Source organism: Diabrotica virgifera, chromosome 10 (genome assembly GCF_917563875.1).
Source record: "Diabrotica virgifera virgifera chromosome 10, PGI_DIABVI_V3a".
Classification (NCBI taxonomy): domain Eukaryota; kingdom Metazoa; phylum Arthropoda; class Insecta; order Coleoptera; family Chrysomelidae; genus Diabrotica; species Diabrotica virgifera.
The window spans coordinates 13,263,333-13,286,274 of record NC_065452.1 but is presented as its reverse complement, the minus strand read 5'-3'; the positions used below and the strand labels follow the sequence as shown (position 1 = coordinate 13,286,274).

At 30.4% G+C, this 22,942-nt stretch overlaps 1 protein-coding gene across 9 annotated transcripts in view; it reads right to left on the bottom strand.

Annotated features, from left to right (window-relative positions):
- LOC114335612 (inositol 1,4,5-trisphosphate receptor) overlaps positions 1–22,942 on the bottom strand; it is a 258,085-nt gene that overhangs the window by 140,434 nt on the left and 94,709 nt on the right. For all 9 annotated transcript variants that reach the window (XM_050641294.1, XM_050641298.1, XM_050641300.1 and 6 more), the window contains one exon: positions 8,747–9,642. In XM_050641294.1, coding sequence (XP_050497251.1) covers positions 8,747–9,642 — 896 coding nt within the window. The remainder of the gene's footprint in view (positions 1–8,746; positions 9,643–22,942) is intronic.

The window sequence follows — 22,942 nt, the reverse complement described above, 5'->3', positions numbered from 1 at the left end:
ACAAATAAATTTTATCATTACCACTTCACAAGTTACTTTACATACGTATTATTTATATGATCTGTAACTTTAATCGGTTCAAAGTGCTTACCTTTGAAAAAGCTGTAGTTAAAATGGCTTGAACGAGTTTAGGCAAATTTTGAACAGCCATAGCATAACCAATTTTTGTCTAACAAGAAAACAAAACAGCAAAAATATTCAGAAAAGTAAAACGTACATTTTATTACTCTTTAAGATTTTTGGTATTACTAATAATTTTTAAGTTAATTCCATGAACAATTCCATTTTTTTTTCAAATTAAAAAAAATGTTTTATTTTAAACCCAATTTTTTTTACAGTGAGCATTTTGAACCAATGGAACTTATAGATAATATAAACAATAGATAAGTAAAGTAACTTGTGAAGCGGTAACGATTAATTTTATTTGGGAAGCTAACTAGGGGGTGATTTTCGCGATTTTTGTACCAACAAATAAAAGAGACCAACAATATTTTGAGCGTAACTCACTTATTTTTATTGTTAGAAGTTTTTTTAAAAAACAAAAATTAACCTTTTTTTAAACACTTTAAAAAAGTTGTAATGAATTTTCCCCGAAAATTGCTCTGTTTTTTGGTTATTTCACATTGAAATATTCGATTTGGAATTTGACGAAGAAGAACCTACTTGTCATTAGCTACAACTCTGTTTCTACTGGGTCTGCAGACCTCACGCGTACACCATTTTTTTTTTCAATTTTTTATAAGCTATATTTTTGCAACTACCTCTTAAAACCTGCCAAATGTTATTACATTTACAATGTTGCCAGTAGTTTCGGCAAAATCGTAAAATATGTGTAAAATTTTGTTTTCTTCAACGCCCTGTATCTTGAAAATGGATGGCATTACAAAAATTTTTTATTAAGCAAACCCCAATTGTTTTTCAGTTTTTTATCTATCCTAGTGACGGTGTTACCTTTTTTTAAGCACCATGTATAAAACTGTATCAAAAAGCGAAAAAAAAAAACAAAAAAAATGCGGTTTTTAATTTTTAAAAGTACGTTTCACCAATTTTAAAAATCTGAAAACATTCAGGGTGAAACAATATGCGAAAATAACACGTTATAAATTTTTTTCGTGAAAACGAATGTATTAGTTATTTTTTTATACCTATTTAAAATTTTAAAATCGGCTTAAAATTTAAATTTGCCGCCAAAAATTAAAAAAAAAATTCGGACAGAACTTTTTGAAACTTGCAACTTTTTTATTTAAAGATTTTCGATAGCTCTTGATGCGGCTGAGATAAAAAATAAAAACATAAAAAGACTAATTAGGCTCTACGTGGGTCACGTGACCACCTATGGGGCTAAAAATTAGGGACCGGGCATCTTACCCGGCTAGACCCTTTAAATGAAACAAAATTAGTATGAAGAGTACATGTACAGGTCACAGGATCAAACTAGACAAACGGAATCAAACGGCAGATACTCCAGGGAAATAAGGTTTTTGTCGAGACACTTGAGCAGCCAGGTTGCAAATGGATTTTGTGGCTACTATATACCTAATACATTATAAATACAAAAATGCCCGTCACAGTTCGGACGAGAAACTTAGTTATTAACAAATAAGTGTCAAAAATGGCACTTTTTTCGTTTAAATCGCAACAGGTAAAAATAGGGTAATTATATATATTATTTAGAGTAATCTTGTTTTAGTAGATCAGCCAAGGTTTAAAATGGCCCTTTTTGAATTTTAGTCCGATCATTTTTTGCGTCGGAAAATGGCAATATATAGATAAAATTTTAAAAATAAAAAATGCGCTATAACTTTTGCGAAAATGGCCTTAAGACTTTCATATTGCAATAAAAGTTCAGTCAAGCATTCCCTATAACGCACAAAAATGTTTGAAACGATTCGTCAATTAGTTTAAATTTTATTCAATTTGTTTATCGCAAAGAGCTTTTTTTTCGCAATGTTATTGTTCAGAAAATAATAATGACATAGCAATTCTGTGGAAATCACATGCAAGAAGAATAGGTATGTTTTCAAAGTGTTGAAAAAAATAATTAAAAAGTCGTTTTTATCACTCCGCAAAAAGTTTAGTAAAATAGAGTCATTTTTGGCTTATAAATAATTTGAATAGCTTTGTTAATATTGATTAGAGAGTAAATATACTTTTGGATTTAAAAAGCTGGTATTTTTACACGAATTTTCAGAAAAAAACTTTTTGCCTAGGTTAATTCGGCTCAAAGTTAGCCACTTTTATTATTTAATTCGCAGTTACTTTTATATACATCAAATTCTCCTGTAACAGTGTTAGTTACCATACTACTCCGAAACGGCTTGGCCGATTTTTATGAAATTTTACACGTATATCCTATAGGAGGAGAGGAGGTTTTAATCTATTTTTTATACCCATGAGTTATAAGGGGGGTTGCACCCCTGAAATTTTTTTTAATTTTTTTGGACAAAATTATCTACCTTAATTTTATATGATGTAGAAATAAAAAATACATACAAGCCTTAATTTTCACTCTTTTATCACCAACCCCTATTTGTTAACAGCCATCTATATATTTACATCTATAAAATTCTCCTGTCATAGTGTTACTTTCCATACTCCTCTGAGACCGCTTGACCGATTTTTATATAATTATATATGTATATTCGGTAGGTCTTAGAATCGGTCGTAATCTACTTTTCATATCCCTGAGTGATAAGGGGAGTTCCCCCTAACATTTTGTAATGTTAGGTGGGGATGTGTATACATAACGTACTCTATAAGACTACGAGTACATACAAATTAAAAAAATTATGATCAAAATCCATCAACAAGCTCCGGCGATATAAATCGCAGCATATGTTTGAGAATCAGTTTCATTTTTTCAGTGCACGGATTTTAATAATTCCTCTCCACCGACCACGAATTAATTCCGTTCGGACAATTTTAAAACTTTATTAACCACTCTGTTGTCGTTCAAAGTTTACTGAAACTTTTACATATAAACTATATATCTTCAACTTCGAAATAGCTCTAGTTAGGTTGCTTAATTGTTATAAACAAAGTAGCCGTCAATTAAATAAAAAAAAGTAGCTAACTTTGACCGTAATTAACCTAGGAGAAAAAAATTTATTTGAAAATTCGTGCAAAATACCAGTTTTTCAAATCCCATTGTAGTTTTCGCCTATAGTCAATATTAACAAAGTTATTCAAATTGTTTATAAGCCAAAAATGACTCTATTTTAGTAAAATGTTTTCCGAGTGATAAAAATGATTTTTTAATGATTTTTTTTTAAATACGTTGAAGATATGACTATTTTACTTTCACGCTGTTTTCACAGAATTGCTATATCATTATTATTTTCTGAACAATAATATTGCGAAAAAAAAGCTCTTTGCGATAAACAAATTGAATAAAATTTAAAATAATTAACCAATCGTCCTAAAAATTTTTGTGCATTGTGTGGATTATTTGACTAAACTTTTTGTGCAATATGAAAGTCTTAAATTGATTTTAGCAAAAGTTATAGCAAATTTTTTATTTTCGAAATTTTAGTTTTATTTTGCAATATCCAAAGCAACAAATGATCGAACCAAAATTCAAAAAGCTCTATTCTAAACCTTGGCGCATCTACTAAAAGAAAAATATTATAAATAAGACATTTAGGTAATTACCCTATTTTTACCTGTAGCGATTTAAACGAAAAAACTTCCATTTTTGACCCTTATTTGTTGATAATTAAATTTCTCGTCCAAACTGTGACGGGCATTTTTGTATTTATAATGTATTAGGTATATTGTTGGGCCCATTTGCAACCTGGCTGCTCAAGTGTCCCGAACATGGTATATTTTTGCCTTATTTCCCTGGTGTAAGAGAAAACTAGAAGAATCTGTATGACTTGGCAGCATTAGGAAGACTAATGGCCTATCTATGGAATGGAAACCGTGACACTTACAGAGTTATCAGCCAATAGATTAGAGCCAATAGACGCAGAGAGCCATCGAACGAGCTATGCTAGGAGTTGTTCATTGTGCATTGGAGACCAAGCGAACTCAGTCGTAGTAGAGGAAGACCTCAAAAACGGTGGCTAGACGACATCAAAGCAAAAGTGGGGAGAAATTGGCACCAAATATCACAACACAGAAGAGTGAAGAACTCATAGGGAGGAGTGGATGCAAACAGGCTGAAGAAGAAGACGAAAAAATATTATTAACCGAAAAAGCTTTTGTTTTATGAGTTAACCTAACTGTAAAGACAATGGTGTAGAAAAGTAACAGTAGCAATTTTTAGCATCCGTAAACAAAGACAATACAATATAAAAATTGGGCAGTATTTTTAACAAAACTTGCTACCATACTATTAGGAACGCAATAGTACGGTGGCAAAAATCCCACTATTACCAAAACGATATTGATATATTATAGACTAATAGCCACTTTACACCATGCAACTAATTGCGCAATTAATTGCACAATTTCTTGCAGCAATAGAAATTGCATCGTGTCATACGCGAATTGCACAGAAAAGCTGCAACTCCTTGCTGCAAGAATAAGTTGCAGCTAAATAGAACATGTCCTATTTTTCATGCAATTTTTTCTGCAATTTGGTTATATTTTTAATAACTTTTAAGGCTACAGTGTTTGTTTTTACTTTTCTGCTGTCAACAAATAAAAGATTTTGATGACATTGAACTTCTGTCATCTTAAATTTCAAACCAAACTATTAACAAAACTAGAGGAACTTTTTACCAATTTCACGCTTCACAGATAATATTATTCAGGTGAATAACTTTAATTATGCAACATAGGGATTAAAAAAAACTATTTTATTTCTTACAACTTGTTTCCTTTTGTAAATGAATAATATGTATTACGTACTTGGATTAGGTATTAATTGATTTTGTTATACTTAATACATAATATTATAATTTTCTCAAATTATAATCTAACATCTTTAATCTAATATCTGATAATTCTACTCAAAAAATTACATTTAATTTGTAAAAACAAACATAACCTAAAATTTATGCTATTTTGTCAAAGTTACTGTCTATTTCATGTCAGTTTATGCAATTGTTTGCACCGTGTAATCACTTTATTGCAGAAAGTTAGTTGCAACTTATTGCACAAGTTCTTGCGCAAGAAATTGTGCAATTAATTGCGCAATTACTTGCATCGTGTAAAGTGGCTATAAGAGCCGCTATAGGTGAAATTTCTTAATCATTTTAGGCACGATGGGACCCTATAACTTAAATAGTAGAATCTAAAAGAAAACGTTTGAACACTGTGCCGTTACTTTTCAGTGGCACATGCGTCGACAGTGGCGCATCAAACTTTCCACTTATGGACGGGATAAATAAATTAAAAGTTAACAGAACTTACTAACAGAATTAAATTTTTTTTATTTTTTTAAATTCTATGTGATTAACACATAGGATTAATCGTGATTTTAACCCACCACCCCCTTCCCCCTGCCCCCTCCATCAAAAACTTCATTTTTCGTTTTTATTTTTTTTTGGTGGGATGCAATCAATTTTAAAATTTCAAAAAATTCACACGCATAGTTGAGGCTTTTATAAAACATGCCTATTTTTTATAGACCCATAGGTAGAGTGTACATAACCTCAAAAAATTAAAAGAAATTTTTTTTTCAAAAAAGTGTATAACTTTTTTTGAGGAATAGCTGCCGGTCTAATTTTTTCTTAATCTTGTGTGTTTTATCAAACACTATATTTTAAATTTTTTTCAGATTTTTCCGTAAGTCTCCCCACCTTCAAAAATCCGAAAAACTGTTTTTTGGGGGTTTTGGGGGATTTTCCCTATTTTATAGACTTCATAATATATCAAATCAATTTTGTTTTTATAGGTTATATGTAACTTGAAGTAACTGAGTTCTTTAGAATATTTAAAAATCAGAAAAACACGTTCATAGCCCCCAAAACCCCTTAAAAAACAGTTTTTTGGATTTTTGAAGGTGACCAACGTTACAGAAAAATCTGAAAAAAATTAGAAATATAGTGTTTGATAAAATACACAAGACTAAGAAAAAATTAGATCTGCAGCTATCCCCAAAAAAAAGTTATATACTTTTTTTCAAAAAAAAAATTTTAAAATTTTTTTGAGGTTATGTACACTCAACCTACAGGTTTATAAGAAATAGACGTGTTTTATTAACTATGCGTGTACATTTTTTGAAATTTTAAAATTGATTGCATCCCACCAAAAAAAAATAAAATCGAAAAATAAACTTTTTGATGGTGGGGGCAGGGAGAAGGGGGTGGTGGGTTAAAATTACGATGAATCTTATGTCTTAATCACATAAAACTTAAAAAAATGAAAAAAATTAAATTCTGGTAATTAGGGAGGGTATTTTTTAATTTATGTATCCCGTCCATAAGTGGAAAGTTTGATGCGCCACTGTAGACGCATGTGCCACTGAAAAGTGACGGCACAGTGTTCAAACGTTTTCTTTTAGGTTCTACTATTTAAGTTATAGGGTCCCGTCGTGCCTAAAATGATTAAGAATTTTCACCTATAGCGGCTCTTAGTCTATTATGTATTAATGAATTACTGGAAATTACTCAGAAACTAAACTTACGCGCATAGAAATCGGCCCACTTAAAAATTTGGTCATTTTTGATGTCTCATATTTCCTAAACCTGTTGGCCGATTTTCGTGATTTTTTGAACAGGTTATAGCCTGATTCTTTAACAATACCACTGTAATAATATTGTTACTAAACAGTTAAATTTTCATTGCATACCGGGTGTACCAATCAAACTGTGTTTTTTTCTCAAGTTCGCATCACCCTGTGGAATATTCTAGCATTTATAAAATACTGAAACTAGAACCCAACTATACCCTCAGGTTTTTTCAACATTCTGTTTTTGAAGTTATACTTCTTTACCGGCGATAGAGGGTGATTTTTTTATACGTTAAAACCTATCAGCCCTGCGCATGCGCATTATAACTTTGTTCTGATTGGATGTTCAAATGACATGTCAAAAATTATCCGATATGGCAGCTGTGGTTTGGAGGTAAAGGTAAAGGTAAACAAATGTATAATATATTAGTTTTATTGTTGTGAGGACAGAAACAAAAAAGTTTATAATATTGTAGTGACTTTTAAATAGTTTTTAAAAGCAACAGGTACGTAATAATTGTTAATGTATCATGAGTATAAACCTACCTACTTGATCTGCCAAAATACATAGTATGTAATACTTTTATTTATATAATTTGATTACCATCAAAATTTCTATCAATATTCACCTAATATATTGTTTTTTTACTCCATGTTTTGTTGTATTTTTTCAATTCTAAATCATTTCAATTCAAAATTAAAAGAATTTGATCAATTTTCAAAATATTAAAATATCACAAGTTTAATCCGTTTAGTTAGTCGATCTTCGTAAATAATGACACATAGTGTTCGTGGCTAAGCGGAGAAGGCGAATGAATTCCAATACCAACCGCTCTTATCAGCGCTGGTTCGAGTTCCAATAGAAACTTTCTTTTTTTTTTTTTAATACATTTTATGATTGTAAGTATATTTATTATATAATTGTATTTTCAGAAAATACGTATTTAGTTAAAAAAACTTTCGACAATTAATGTTCAGACATCATTTGTGGCTTGTTTAATGTGTTTGTGTGTGTTTTATTCTTTTATTTTAATTTTTGGCACTGTTCTAATAAAAGTGTTTGAGAAGTAGTAAGTATAAATTAGTTTAATATTTAAACAAAATATAAATAAAAAGTATATTAATTTCGTTTAAATCATATAATAGAAGTATAACTTCTTACGTGCGTACAAAGTACACGCACATTCTTTTTTTTAATCATTCGTTTATGTTGGATAATAAAAAAGTTAGGTACCTTAACAACTAGATTATGTTCTTCATCAATACACGGTGTTTCTAAATAAGTGCGACAAACTTTAAGGGATAATTCTGCATGAAAAAATAATGACAGTTGGCTTTATAAACGTATGTCCGCAAATGTTTCGTTTCGGAGATACGGGATGTTGAATTTTTTCTTACAAACTGACGATTTATTTTATTGCTTTAAAACCGGTTGAGATATGCCAATGAAATTTGGTAGGTTTTAAGACGTAGTTATTTTTAAGACCTCGACACCGTAAGGTACAAGAGGACTGCTTAAGTAAGTAAGTAAGTAAATCTCAACTGGTTTTAAAGCAATAAATAAATCGTCAGTTTGTAAGAAAAAATTCAACATCCCGTATCTCGGAAACGAAACATTTGCGGACATACGATTATAAAGCCAACTGTCATTATTTTTTCATGCAGAATTACCCCTTAAAGTTTGTCGCACTCATTTAAAAACACCGTGTATTGATGCAGAACATGTCTAGTTGTTAAAGTATCTAACTTTTTTATTATCCAACATAAACGAATGAATCAAAAAGCAGAATGTTAAGAAAACCTGATGCTATAGTTGGGTTTTAATTTCAGTATTTTATAAATGCCAGAATCTTCCACAGGGTGATTCAAAATTTGAGAAAAAAACACAGTTTGATTGGTACACCCGGTATACAATGAAAACTTACCTGTTTAGCAACAATATTATTACAGTGGTATTGTTAAAGAATCAGGCTATAACATGTTAAAAAAATCACTTAAATCGAACAACAGGTTTAGGAAATATGAGACATTAAAAATGACCAAATTTTTAAGTGGGCCGATTTCTGGGCACGTAAGTTTAGAACAAACATAAATAAATGATTGATACATAAGACAAAATATACTTACTCTGAAATAGACATCTGATTTGGTATTTCCGACCAAAGTCTAGCATATTTTACCGGAGTTACTAACTCTTGAGGGTCTCTATCAACGTGTAAGTTCTGCATCAGTCGACAAAAAGACGCCCTTAGGTCGAAACTAACAGATTCATCTGACATGCATTTGAGTATAAGCTCAATGGACAACCGAGGAGATAAATTATTCAATGCTAAGTATTGTCTGTTGAGGCACATATTCGAGAATAAATCGAGCTGGTGTCGGTAATAGTCCAAAATGGCTTGATCTTCTTTCATTCCTAACTTTGCATTCCGACAAAGATCACTTAAAAATACAGATTTTTGAGGAGTGCCGTACAGTAGCTGAATCTCTTCTACGTCAGTTATCAAAGATTCATCTTCTCGTTCTATCGAGCCATCTTCATTAACTTCTTGTACTTCTACTTGGGTGCTAACCATTTCAGTATCAATGAGAATATCGGCGTTTTTCTGACTTAAGACACTTTTACATATCAATTCCTGGGTTACCGGTATCGCCTTTTTGTTAGATATACAAAGATCAGATAAGTAGTCCAAAAAACGAGATTCCCAGTTGTTCATATTTTTTCTAACCAATCCTACAAAAGTTTCGATTTCTGCTGGAGTTATATGCTTCTCCAAGAGCTTCCTGTTATTATGCAGCAATGCTGTGATTGTATCCTCCGCCAAGATGTCATACCCGATCTGTTTCTGCATGAAGCCAAAATGTTTGGCTATGTATTCTTGATTTTTTCTATAATCTTGCTGACTTAGCCTTAAAATTCTATAACACAGCCTAAATATATGTTTATATGGTGCATGTCTTGGATCGTTTAGCTCTTCTATTTTTAAAAACGGTCCTTCTCCACCACTATCCAAAAAAGGACCCTGCAACAGAAATAATTAATGCAATATACTGTGTGTAAAACGGACCTACACAGTAAATGTTCTAGAACGACATCTAATGCCAGTATGACCAGTAATGACGATAGAGCGAGAACAGTTTTTCGTTTACAAGAATTATCTCGAATATTATTCAATAGCTAACGAGCGATCCACAATTATTTTCATCAAAGCTATCCGAGCAAAAAATTACGTATGTCTTGTTTTAACCCTCCGATGTCCACACTGCGGTACTCCGCATTTTAAAGTTTGTTTAGCAGTAAATGGTTGACTTCAATTAAAACATCCTGGGTTAACCGATAATAGTAGAAAAGGCCCGGTTTCAGGTAAAATTTAAATATGTTTTATTTACATACTTCAGGTAAAAACCAGCCTTTTTCTGTTTCATAGACCTAGAGAAAGCGTTTGATAGAATCCAATTAAAAGATGTGATACACCTACTATATGAGAAAAATTTACCACTGGATATCATAAAACTGATAGAAAACATATATTATGTAAGAAATAAAATAGAAATAAAAGTCAATGGAATAATAACAGAGCCCATAGAAACAAACACAGGAATCAGGCAAGGAGATTCACTAAGCCCTCTACTGTTCAACATAAAATTGGATGCAATAATAAAGCAAGTGAAGAAAAAAAGAGGGTACAAAATGGGCAATAGAGAGATAAAAATACTCTGTTACGCTGATGACACCGTGTTAGTAGCAGAGTGCGAAGACGACCTACAAAGATTATTGCACGAGTTCAACATTAACGCAAAAGAAATGAATATGAAAATATCAGAAAACAACAAAAAGCTTAGTAATTGCCAAAGAACCAATAAGATGCAAATTGGAGTTAGACAATCAAATTATACAACAAGTAATGACTTTCAAATATCTGGGAATTAATCTATCAGCCGACAACAATATCGAAGAAGAGGTAAAAGACCAAATAATTAAAGCCAGTAGAACGGCCGGATGCCTAAACGACACAATTTGCAAAAACAAACACTGGAAACAAAGGCCCGAATATACAGTGTGACCCATTTAGATTGGAAACACCTCTATAAAATTTGAAGTTGTTAACCGATTTTAACCAAATTTTTTTTAATGTCATGTAATAAAAGGTCGATTGCGGGACAAAATATGAAATATTTAGTTAAATTTTCAGGGCATTCTACGATACTTTTTCTTCGTCGAAAATGGAGAATTTGTATTAGCGATTTTTTTATTAAAAAAATTTCTACGCCACTGGATTTAGAGTGGCTTCAAATAGCTATGACAAAAATTTCATTAAAATATATTTATTAATAACGAAGTTATGACAACTTAAAATTTTAAAACTCACTAAGCTACGAGTCAAAAAAGAACACCCTGTATCAACAGATAATCATAAAACTAATTATTTTTCAAATAATTTTAATATTAATAATTAACAAGATACTTTTTCTTCGTCGAAAATGGAGAATTTGTATTAGCGATTTTTTTATTAAAAAAATTTCTACGCCACTGGATTTAGAGTGGCTTCAAATAGCTGACAAAAATTTCATTTTAAATTTATTTTAAACATTTTTTTGTCTAGTAGTGGTTTATTATTAAAATTATTTGAAAAATAATTAATTTTATGGTTATCTGTTGATACAGGGTGTTCTTTTTTGACTCGTAGCTTAGTGAGTTTTAAAATTTTAAGTTGTCATAACTTCGTTATTAATAAAATATATTTTAATGAAATTTTTGTCATAGCTATATGAAGCCACTCTAAATCCAGTGGCGTAGAATTTTTTTTAATAAAAAAATCGCTAATACAAATTCTCCCTTTTCGACGAAGAAAAAGTATCGTAGAGTGCCCTGAAAATTTAACTAAATATTTCATATTTTGTCCCGCAATAGACCTTTTATTACATGACATTAAAAAAAATTTGGTTAAAATCGGTTAACAACTTCAAATTTTATAGAGGTGTTTCCAATCTAAATGGGTCACACTGTATAAGTCAGTTATTAGGCCAGTTATGACTTACACGGCCGAAACAAGACCAGATACAAGTAAAACACGAAGACGTCTGGAGACCAACGAAATGAAGATCTTAAGAAGGATTGCTGGAAAAGGACTACAGGATAGGGTAAGAAGTGAGGAAATCAGACGCATATGTGGGGTAGACAATATAAATACCTGGGTAAAGAACAGAAAAGAAGAGTGGAATGAGCACATAAGCAGGATGTCTGAATCAAGGATAGTAAGAATAGCCGGGAAAAGTCACCGTTAGGCAGGAGAAGTATAGGACGCCCAAGGAAAAGATGGAATGACAACTTAGGGGCAGAATGAAAGGCACCGTTGAAGAAAAACAGGCAGTACTGCCTATATAAAAGAAGAAAAAGAAGAAGAAGAAGAAGGTAAAAATTGTATGGATCCTTTGCTTTATTATAGGAGTACCGTCTAGTCAGTGTTAACTGTCAAAAGACCAACTCTCTCTACCTCTACCTCGTTCGCTTATCGCTCCAGACCGGTTTTAACAATGGGCCAAGTCAGATATATTTAATAATATTTACGACCGCACTAATTGAAGTCAACCATTTTCTGCTAAACAAACTTTACCAATATTCTTTCGTACACACCACTATCGATTTAGATATGTGCGAGGGACTATCTTTAAAATACTACCTGCGGCTATTGCACTTTCTGCAATAGTGTTTTATTAGTTTGATATTGAGCGTTGAAGTGAGAGTTGTTCAATAATTTTTTTTGCAAAAATCAAAGTGAGAAAAAATATTCAGTGCAATGTGTGTTTATAAGACTAATTTAATTATTTTGTATTTTGCTTTTGGGATGTTTGTGAAATTTTTTATTGTAGTAAACGTTTTCTTTATTCAGATTAAATTGTAAGACTGACTACTCGTTTTTTTTATTTTGCGCCTGAGTAGTTACATTATGTTAAAGTCATACAATAAAATGTTAAAAATAACGCTTTTCTTTTGTTATTCCAACAAATTTTTGATATTTTTAGCATCTAATACCGTTTCTTATATGTGCGGCATTAGGTACCGCAGCGCAGTGTGTTCACTCATGTAACTTTACGAGGCGTGGCTACCGGAGGGTTAATCTGAATTTGTATCATTGGTTTATAAATTAACTTTGATTAACATTGTAAAACAAAAAATCAGCCAAAATCTTTAACACAGAACTTTAATCAAAAATAAAAAAAATTAACAAAATTATAAGTAACAATTCTAAATAAAATCAAAGAAGATTTCTCGGAAACCGCTAGAACGATTTTTATAGATTTTGGTGGGTAAGGGTCTTTTAATGTGACCGATATTACAGTGGTACTTACATTGTTGTCAAATCTTCCGTTTTCTGGAAATCTAATTAACTTTCTTATTTTAAATGGAACACCCTGTATATTTTTTACATTTTGAATTTCTTAAGAAATACTGATTAATTTTCATGTTATATTATTCCCTATACCTAAATGCCGTAGTTTCGAAGTTATTGCTACATTTATTAAAAAAAAAATGTTTAACAAATTATAAAAATTAATTTTTTTGGCCCAAAATTGGGAACAAAAAAAGTTTTTTGTAACTTCCTTGTAAAATTAATCGTTTCCGAGTTGTAAACAATTTATATCTGAAAAAAATCGAAAAATGACGATTTTCTAGGTTCAAAAATACAAGTAAAAAATATTATTTTTGAAACTGCGAACTATCTAAATTCAAGTACAAACCTTATTGTATTAGATACCGATAAGTGATTTGGTCTTATTTCATTTTAAAACTAACATTTGTTTTTTAGTTGTTAATGCAGCCCGATCGCCCGTCCTCTCATTTGGGCATCATTCAGGAGCGTCATTTGAAATTTTGTTTGGGGGGGGGGGGGCAAGCACTATACAGGGTGTCCCGAAAAGATTGGTCATAAATTATACCACAGATTCTGGGGTCAAAAATAGGTTGATTGAACCTCACTTACCTATATACAATAGTGCACACAAAAAAAGTTACAGCTCTTTGAAGTTACCAAATGAAAATCGATTTTTGTTCATATATCGAAAACTCTTAGAGATTTTTTATTGAAAATGGATATATGGCATTCTTATAGCATCAACATCTTAAAAAAAAATTGAAGTAAAATTTGTGCACCCCATAAAAATTTTATGGGGGTTTTGTTCCTTTGAACCCCCCCAAACTTCTGTGTACGTTCCAATTAAATTATTATTGTGGCACCATTAGTTAAACACATTGTTTTTAAAACTTTTTTCCCTTTTAGTACTTTTTCGATAAGCCAGTTTTTATCGAGATATTTTGAATATTTATCTAATCCACCACATATTTGTATATGGTTAATTACGATTATAGAGACCTGTTAATAATTTGAAAATATATTTATAATTTACATTTTTAGGTATATTTTGAAAAAGAAGCCACATCTCGATAAAAACTGGCTTCTCGAAAAAATACTAGGAGGCAAAAAAGTTTTAGAAATGTTGTGTTTAACTAATGGTACCACAATAATGAATTAATTGGAACGTACACAAAAGTTTGGGGGGGTTTAAGGGAACAAAACCCCCATAACATTTTTATGGGGTGGACAAATTTCACTATAATTTTGTTTTAACATGTTCCTGCAATAAGAATGCCACATGTCCATTTTCAATAAAAAATTTCTAATAGTTTTCGATATATTGAAAAAAATCGATTTTCATTTTGTAACTTCAAAGGGCTGTAACTTTTTTTATGACCATATTTGTACTAAGGTAAGTTAGGTTCAATCGAACTCTTTTTGACCCCAGAATGTGTGGTATAATTTATGACCAATCTTTTCGGGACACCCTGTATATACAATACATTATTATGATGTTATGATGAATATTGATGTATTTTCTGTAAATTTCAGTCATTTTCAGGGCCGGGGGGGGGGGGGCAAATGCCCCCCCTGGACGCCCAAATGACGCCCCTGGCATTATTAGCAATTAAAAAAAAATGTTTTAGAATAAAACGTGCCAAAAATTCTTATAGAGGGCTGATAGAAGAAAGTTTGAGCTTGAATTTATGTACTTCGTAATTTCAAAAATTATTTTTTTGAAGTTATACTTCTTTACGCGCGATGAGGGTGAATTTTTATATGTTAAAACCAGGCGCATACGCATCACCCAGGCGCATACGCGCATTATAACTTTGTTCTGATTGGATGTTCAAATGACATGTCAAAAATTATCCAATATGGCAGCCGTTGGACAGCTGTGGTTTGGAGGAAAAGGTAAAGGTAAACAAATGTATAATATATTAGTTTTATTGTTGTGAGGACAGAAACAAAACAGTTTATAATATTGTAGTGACTTTTAAATAGTTTTTAAAAGCAACAGGTACGTAATAATTGTTAATGTATCATGGGTATAAACCTACCTGTTTGATCTGCCAAAATACATAGTATGTAATAATGTAATACTTTTATTTATATAATTTTATTACCATCAATATTCACCTAATATATTGTTTTCTTACTATATGTTTTGTTGTATTTTTTTTCAATTCTAAAGTCCACTTTACATCAACAATAATTGAACAAGAAATTGACAACAAGTTATTCAAGGTCAAATTTGGCTTATACAAAACACAATTCTACATCCAATTTTGCCGTGAATAAAAAGAAAATAAAGAAATTTGACAAAATAAAACATATCCAATTGTTCTATTTCATCAAATTCCTTCATTTTCTTTTACAAACCATACATTTTGTACTCGTCAAATTTGGCCTTGAATAACTTTGTCAATTTCTTGTTCAATTTATTGTTGATGTAAAGTGCACTTAAATCATTTCAATTCAAAATTAAAATAATTTGATCAATTTTCAAAATATCACAAGTTTAATGACGTTCTACACCTTCGGCAAAGAATTAAGGATTTGCATGAAATTTTAGTATGTTATAGTTTACTTCAAAAAACTAAGAGCTGATTTTTTAAAAAATGTTTTACCGTGCCGTTTAATTACTATTAAGGGTCAAAATTAAGTTTTAACATGGGCTCTTATGGGAATTCTTAAAAAGTTAATAACTTTTGACCCAAATTTACGATTTTTAATTATTTGTGCTTAAATTAAAGGTATTTTTGTAAGGAATAACATATTAAAAAATGAGGATTGTTTACCGTACCATTATTAAATAAAAGTGAAATTACTGTTTCGAAATTTAACAAAGTTGGTAGTAGTGAGAGCAGCTGCACTCATAATTATATCCGAAACGTACGTGTCAATCACATGACCTCGGTGGTCTAGTTGTTGAGCGTTCGGTCAGAGTTCGAAAAGTCCCGGGTTCCAATCCTCTACGATTCATTTTTTTAATAAAATTTTTTTGAAAGTGGTAGATAAGAAAGTTAGTTTAATATTTAAATAGAATACAATTACTTCGTTAAAATTATATAATAGAAGTATAACTTCTTACGTGCGTACAAAGTACACACACATTCTTTTTTTTTCTTGTGTTTTTGAAGCTTGAAAATCGTCATTTTTCGATTTTTTTCAGTTTTAAATTGTTTATAACTCGGGAACAATTAACTTTACAAGAAAATTACAAAAGACATTTTTTGTTCTCAATGATCCAAAGAACCTAAAATAATGTCTCCCTGGGCCGAAAAAATTAATTTTTATAATTTGTTTAAACTTTTTTTTTAATAAATAACTCCGAAATTACGGCATTTAGGTATAGGGAATATAACATGAAAAATAATCAGTATTTTTTAAGGACGTCAAAACGTAAAAAATATACAGGGTGTTCCATTTAAAATAAGAAAGTTCATTAGATTTCCAGAAAAACGGAAGATTTGACAATGTAAATACCACATAATATCGGTCGCATTAGAAGGTCCTTATCCCCCAAAATCTATAAATATCGTTTTAGCGGTTTCCGAGAAATTACCGTGTTTCCATACTTTCTCGCTACCCTGTATATGCCCACCACCAACATTTCTACATAAGGTAACTCTTCTCATTGCGTCCATATCATTGTTTAGTACCCACAGAGTATTATTTAATTTTTCAATATGATTCTGTATTCTCTGTCTAAGTGATTTATTTAGCATCTCGGTTGGAGTAAACCCATTCTCGGTTAATTCTAATTTCTAAAATACATTTCGAGCATAGATCGCTATTGTTCATTCGGAAAAAACCATTTTTAAGAATAATTTTTGTTTTAAAACTTGAAAAGGCAGAGTTGACGTAAACTGACAAGTATATCTGAACATAGTGAAAGTTGACGTAAACTGACAAGTATATCTGAATTAATGATAGACATGCGCTGTATAGCTAGTCTCTGTCCTTCAGAGACCACTATGATGACAATAATTTTGGATCAGTGGATATATAAAGGCTGGTGATTAATGTTATGGATTATTAGTCTAAACGGTATTTTATGTATAATGTAATGACAATTGTTCATGAAGTACATAAATAGTGTAAATAAATTGACACTATATTTTTATTTTTTTTCAGATTTCTTCGTAAGTTTCGCCACCTTCAAAACTCCGAAAAACTGTTTTTAGGGGGTTTTTGAGGATTTTCCCTATTTTATAGACCTCAAAATTTATCACATCAAGGCGTTTATAGGTTATATAAATTGAAGTAAGTGAGTCCTGCAAATAGTGGTCATACGTTTTATCTTAGGTTCTACTATTTAAGTTATAGACACTTACAGTGCCTAATACTCCAGGGAAATAAGGTTTTTGTCGGGACACTTGAGCAGCCAGGTTGCAAATGGGTTTTTTGGGTACTATATACCTAATACATTATACATACAAAAATGCCCGTCACAGTTCGGCCGAGAATTTTAGTTATTAACAAATAAGGGTCAAAAATGGCAGTTTTTTCGTTTAAATCGCTACAGGTAAAAATAGGATAATTAAATATCTTATTTATAGTATTCTTCTTTTAGTAGATGAGCCAATGTTTAAAGCGGCAGTTTTTTAATTTTGGTCCGATCATTTGTTGCTTCGAAAATTGCAAAATAAAACTAAAATTTCGAAAATAAAAAATTTGCTATAACTTTCGCGAAAGTGACCTTACGACTTTTATATTTCACAAAAAGTTGAGTCAGAGTCCATATACTGCACAAAAAATTATAAGACGATTCGTCATTTGGTTTAAATTTTATTCAATTTGTTTATCCCAAAGAGCTTTTTTTTGTAATGTTATTGTTCAGAAAATAATAATTATATAGAAATTCTGTGAAAACCACATGAAAGAACAATAGTCTTGTTTTCAAATTATTGAAGAAAATCATTAAAAAGTAATTTTTGTCACTACGAAAACATTTTACTAAAGTAGTCATTTTTGGCTTGAAAACAATTTGAATAGCTTTGTTAATATTGACTGTAGAGTAAATTTACCTTGGAATTTCAAAAGCTGGTATTTTTACACAAATTTTCAAAAAAAAAAACTTTTCGACTATGTTAATTACGGTCAAAGTTAGCCACTTTTATTATTTAATTCACAGTTACTTCAATATACATAAAATTCTCCTGTAACAGTGTTAGTTACCATACTACTCCGAAACGGCTTGGCCGATTTTTATGAAATTTTACAAGTGTATCCTATGGGACTGAGAATAGGTTTTAATCTATTTTTCATATCCATAAGTTGTAAGGGGGGTTGCGCCCCTGACATTATTTTTTATTTTTTCGGACAAAATTGTCTATCTTAATTTTATATGATGTAGGATTAAAAAACACATACAACCCTTAATTTACACTTTTCCATCACCAACCCCTATTTGTTAATACCCATCTATATATTTACATCTATAAAATTCTCCTGTCAGTGTCAGTGTACTCTACAAGACTACGAGTACATACAATTTAAAAAAATTATGATCAAAATCCATCAACAAGCTCTGGAGATATTAATCGCAGCATATGTTTGAAGAATCAGTTTCATTTTTTGAGTGCACGGATTTTAATAATTCATTTCCACCGACCACAAATCGATTTCGTTAGAACGTTATTTTTAAAGCTTTATTAACAACTCTGTTGAAGTTTAAAGTTTACTCAAACTTTTACACATAAACTATATACCTTCAACTTCGAAATGGCGCTAGTTGGGTTGCTTAATTGTTATAAACAAAGTAGCTGTCAATTAAATAAAAAAAGTGGCTAACTTTGACTGTAATTAACCTAGACAAAAAGTGTTTTTTTGAAAATTCGTATAAAAATACCAGCTTTTCAAATCCCAAAGTAGTTTTAATCTACAGTCAATATTAACAAAGTTATTCAAATTGTTTATGAACTTAAAAAGGACCCTACTTTAGCAAAATGTTTTCGGAATGATAAAAATGACTTTTTAATGATTTTTTTTAAATACTTTGAAATCATGACTTTTCTTCTTTCATGTGGTTTTTACAGAATTGCTATTACATTACTATTTTCTGAACAATATTATTGCGAAAAAAAAGCTCATTGGGATAAACAAATTGAATAAAATTTAAACTAATTGACGAATCGTCTTAAAATTTTTTGTGCATTATATGGACTGTTTGTCTCAACTTTTCGTGCAATATGAAAGTCTTAAGGTCATTTTCACAAAAGTTATAGCAATTTTTTTATTTTCGAAATTTTAGTCTTATTTTGCAATTTCTGAAGCAACAAATGATCGAACCGAAATTCAAAAACTGCCATTTTAAACCTTGGCTCATCTACTAAGAGAATAACAGTATAAATAAGATATTTAATTACCCTATTTTTACCCGTAGCGAATTAAACGAAAAAACTGCCATTTTTGACACTTATTTGTTAATAGGTAACTAAATTTCTCGTCCGAACTGTGACGGGCATTTTTGTATGTATAATGTATTAGGTATATAGTACCCAAAAAACCCATTTGCAACCTGGCTGCTCAAGTGTCCCGAACATGGTATATTTTTGCCTTATTTCCCTGGAGTATAAAATGATTAGCAAATTTTACCTATGCAGTTCTTAGTCTAAGGGCCGATTTCTCATAACTAAGTTAATCTATAGTTCAATTGACTGAGGTTCATCATTGAACTTCGGTTATGTTGGGAAATGCAATTCTCATTGGCAGTTCACGTTCTACGCCTAATGTTTGTTGGCAATGCAAAAATCCCTAGATTCTAGCAGCTTTCGAGAAATGCCAATAAGTGGCAAAAGGTAGAACTATTCGCAAAATTAAATTTCAACAGAGGGCGCTCAAAATCTCAAAGATGGACGACAACGCTAGGAAAACAATTCATTTTGTCATTTGAATTCACAGTTCTAAAACGTTAAATTAAAATCATTTATAGGAGTGTTTTGCCAAAGTAACCACTAAGTTTTGCAACTAAGACATCTTATAAGTTAAAGACGACTCAAAATTATGTTTAATCTGTATGCATTCATTAAAATTTGATGCTAACTACCGATTTGTTTTTACCTTTTTTCATAAAAAAATCTGGCCCCCGATAATCACACAGCGTTCTAAAAATTATTAATCTATCTTAGGATTTCTAATTTTGTTTTTAGTTTAATTAATAGGTGCACTACAGTTTATTTTACACCGACAGATAACAATTTTTAATTAAATTAAAACTGGAAACTTGGAAACTAAGTAGGTGAATTTATTTTATAATAATTGTGTTCTGGAAATTACGAAGTGGTCGGGATATTTTTCATAACAATGTACATTCTATGTACAGAATATATACTACATTTTATTCATTTATTTAATTTTGCAGTCGCTTAAACATTAAAAAATACTGCGTTTAATACAAACGTTAAATTAACAAAATGTGTGATTTGGCATTGGTTAATTTAGGTCATTACGTAGAGTATAATAGGAATGAATACTGAGGAACACTGCAATAGTTTTTTTAAGGCGAAATTATTGTTAATTACAACATAAACTGACCGCAAATATGTACACAAGTTAATGGCAAAGTCAATGTTTTCCTTGAGTTGATGCTTTTCAATTTCGCCACCAGGCGTCGCCCACTTTGCGGTTCCTCGCCAATCCCAATTTTGTATGAACTTTTTTATGCTATCTCTGAATAACATTATATTTAAGTATTTATTGTTAAATAGTAATTTTAATCATTATTAATAAATCTAAAAAAAAATACAAATAATGTTATCGTAATGCTTAGATACAGGGTGTTTCATTGGAAAACGAAAATACTTGAATGGTGAATAGAGGTCACTGCGGCAGTTATATATATACCAGATCTATTGCCTCATCGATTTTTATAACTGAGTTACAGGGTATTTTATCGATTTTGTCCATTTCTTTCTGGACCCTTAACTTTAGAATCACCTTGTATATTTTTTTGATATCTGGTACACGTATGTCTCGTTTACAATACAACCCATCCAGCTACTAATCATAAGAAAAATCCAGGTCCGGACTAAAAAAAATATAAATTCATTGTAATCTTGAAGCAACACCCTGTATATTGAAATTTTTAAAATCCGTTTACATATTTGAAAAGAGCACAAAAAACTAAATTTAATGGTTCGCTTAAATTTTTCGGCCAGAAAATTTATTGACTTTAATTTTGAAATCATATTGACGTTTTAAGAAGATTAAAGATTAAAAAGTAGGTATTAGTAACTTTTAATAAAACATTATTAAAGTTAATGAACAAATCCTCATTTTAAAAATAATCAATACTTATGTGCTACATTAGAACGTACAATTTACTAATCACAAGAAAAATCACAGGTCCGGATTAACAAAAAACAAAGTAATTGTGGCCTTTAAACAACACCCTGTATATTGAAATATTCCAAATTGGTTGCACATTTGAAAAGAGCACAAAAAACTGAGTTTATAACTTCGCTTTAACTTTTTGCGCAGAAAATTTAATGACTGTAATTTTGAAATTAAATCTCTTGAAATTTTTTAGAACTCTGAGCTTAAAAAGCAGGTATTAGTAACTTTTAATAAGAAAGTAATAAAGTTAATGACTAAATATTTATTTTAAAAATAATCAATACTTATTTACTACATTGGAACGACCCACATACTAATCACAACAAAAATCCAGGTCCGGATTAACAAAAAAATATAAAGTAAGAGTAACATTGAAACAACACCCTGTATATTAAAATTTTCAAAGTCCGTTTGAACATTTGAAAAGAGCACAAATAACTAAGTTTAATGATTCGCTTCAATATTTTGCGCAGACAATTTTGACCTTAATTTTGAAATTATGCCGAAATTTTTAAGAACTCTGAGAACAAAAATTTCGGTATATTTAATTTCAAAAGTAATTTCATTAAATTGTCTGCGCAATAAATTAAAGCGAGCCATTAAACTTAGTTTTTTGTGCCGTTTTCAAATGTATCAACGGATTTTGAAAATTTCAATATACAGGTTGTTTTTTCAAGTTGATTATTACATTATTTTTGAAGTTATACTTCTTTACCGGCGATAGAGGGTGATTTTTTTATATGTTAAAACCTATCAGCCCGGCGCATGCGCATTATAACTTTGTTCTGATTGGATGTTCAAATGACATGTCAAAAATTATTCGATATGGCAGCTGTGGTTTGGAGGTAAAGGTAAAGGTAAACAAATGTATAATATATTAGTTTTATTGTTGTGAGGACAGAAACAAAAAAGTTTATAATATTGTAGTGACTTTTAAATAGTTTTTAAAAGCAACAGGTACGTAATAATTGTTAATGTATCATGGGTATAAACCTACCTATTTGATCTGCCAAAATACATAGTATGTAATACTTTTATTTATATAATTTGATTACCATCAAAATTTCTATCAATATTCACCTAATATATTGATTTTTTACTCTATGTTTTGTTGTATTTTTTCACTTCTAAATCATTTCAATTCAAAATTAAAATAATTTGATCAATTTTCAAAATATCAAAATATCACAAGTTTAATCCGTTTAGTTAGTCGATCTTCGTAAATAATGACACATAGTGTCCATGGCTAAGCGGAGAAGGCGAATGAATTCCAATACCAACCGCTCTTATCAGCGCTGGTTCGAGTCCCAATAGAAACTTTCTTTTTTGTTTTTTTTAATACATTTTATGACTGTAAGTATATTTATTATATAATTGTATTTTCAGAAAATACGTATTTAGTTAAAAAAATTTTCGACAATTAATGTTCAGACATCATTTGTGGCTTGTTTAATGTGTTTGTGTGTGTTTTATTCTTTTATTATTTTAATTTTTGGCACTGTTCTAATAAAAATGTTTGAGAAGTAGTAAGTATAAATTATTTTAATATTTAAACAAAATATAAATAAAAAGTATATTAATTTCGTTTAAATCATATAATAGAAGTATAACTTCTTACGTGCGT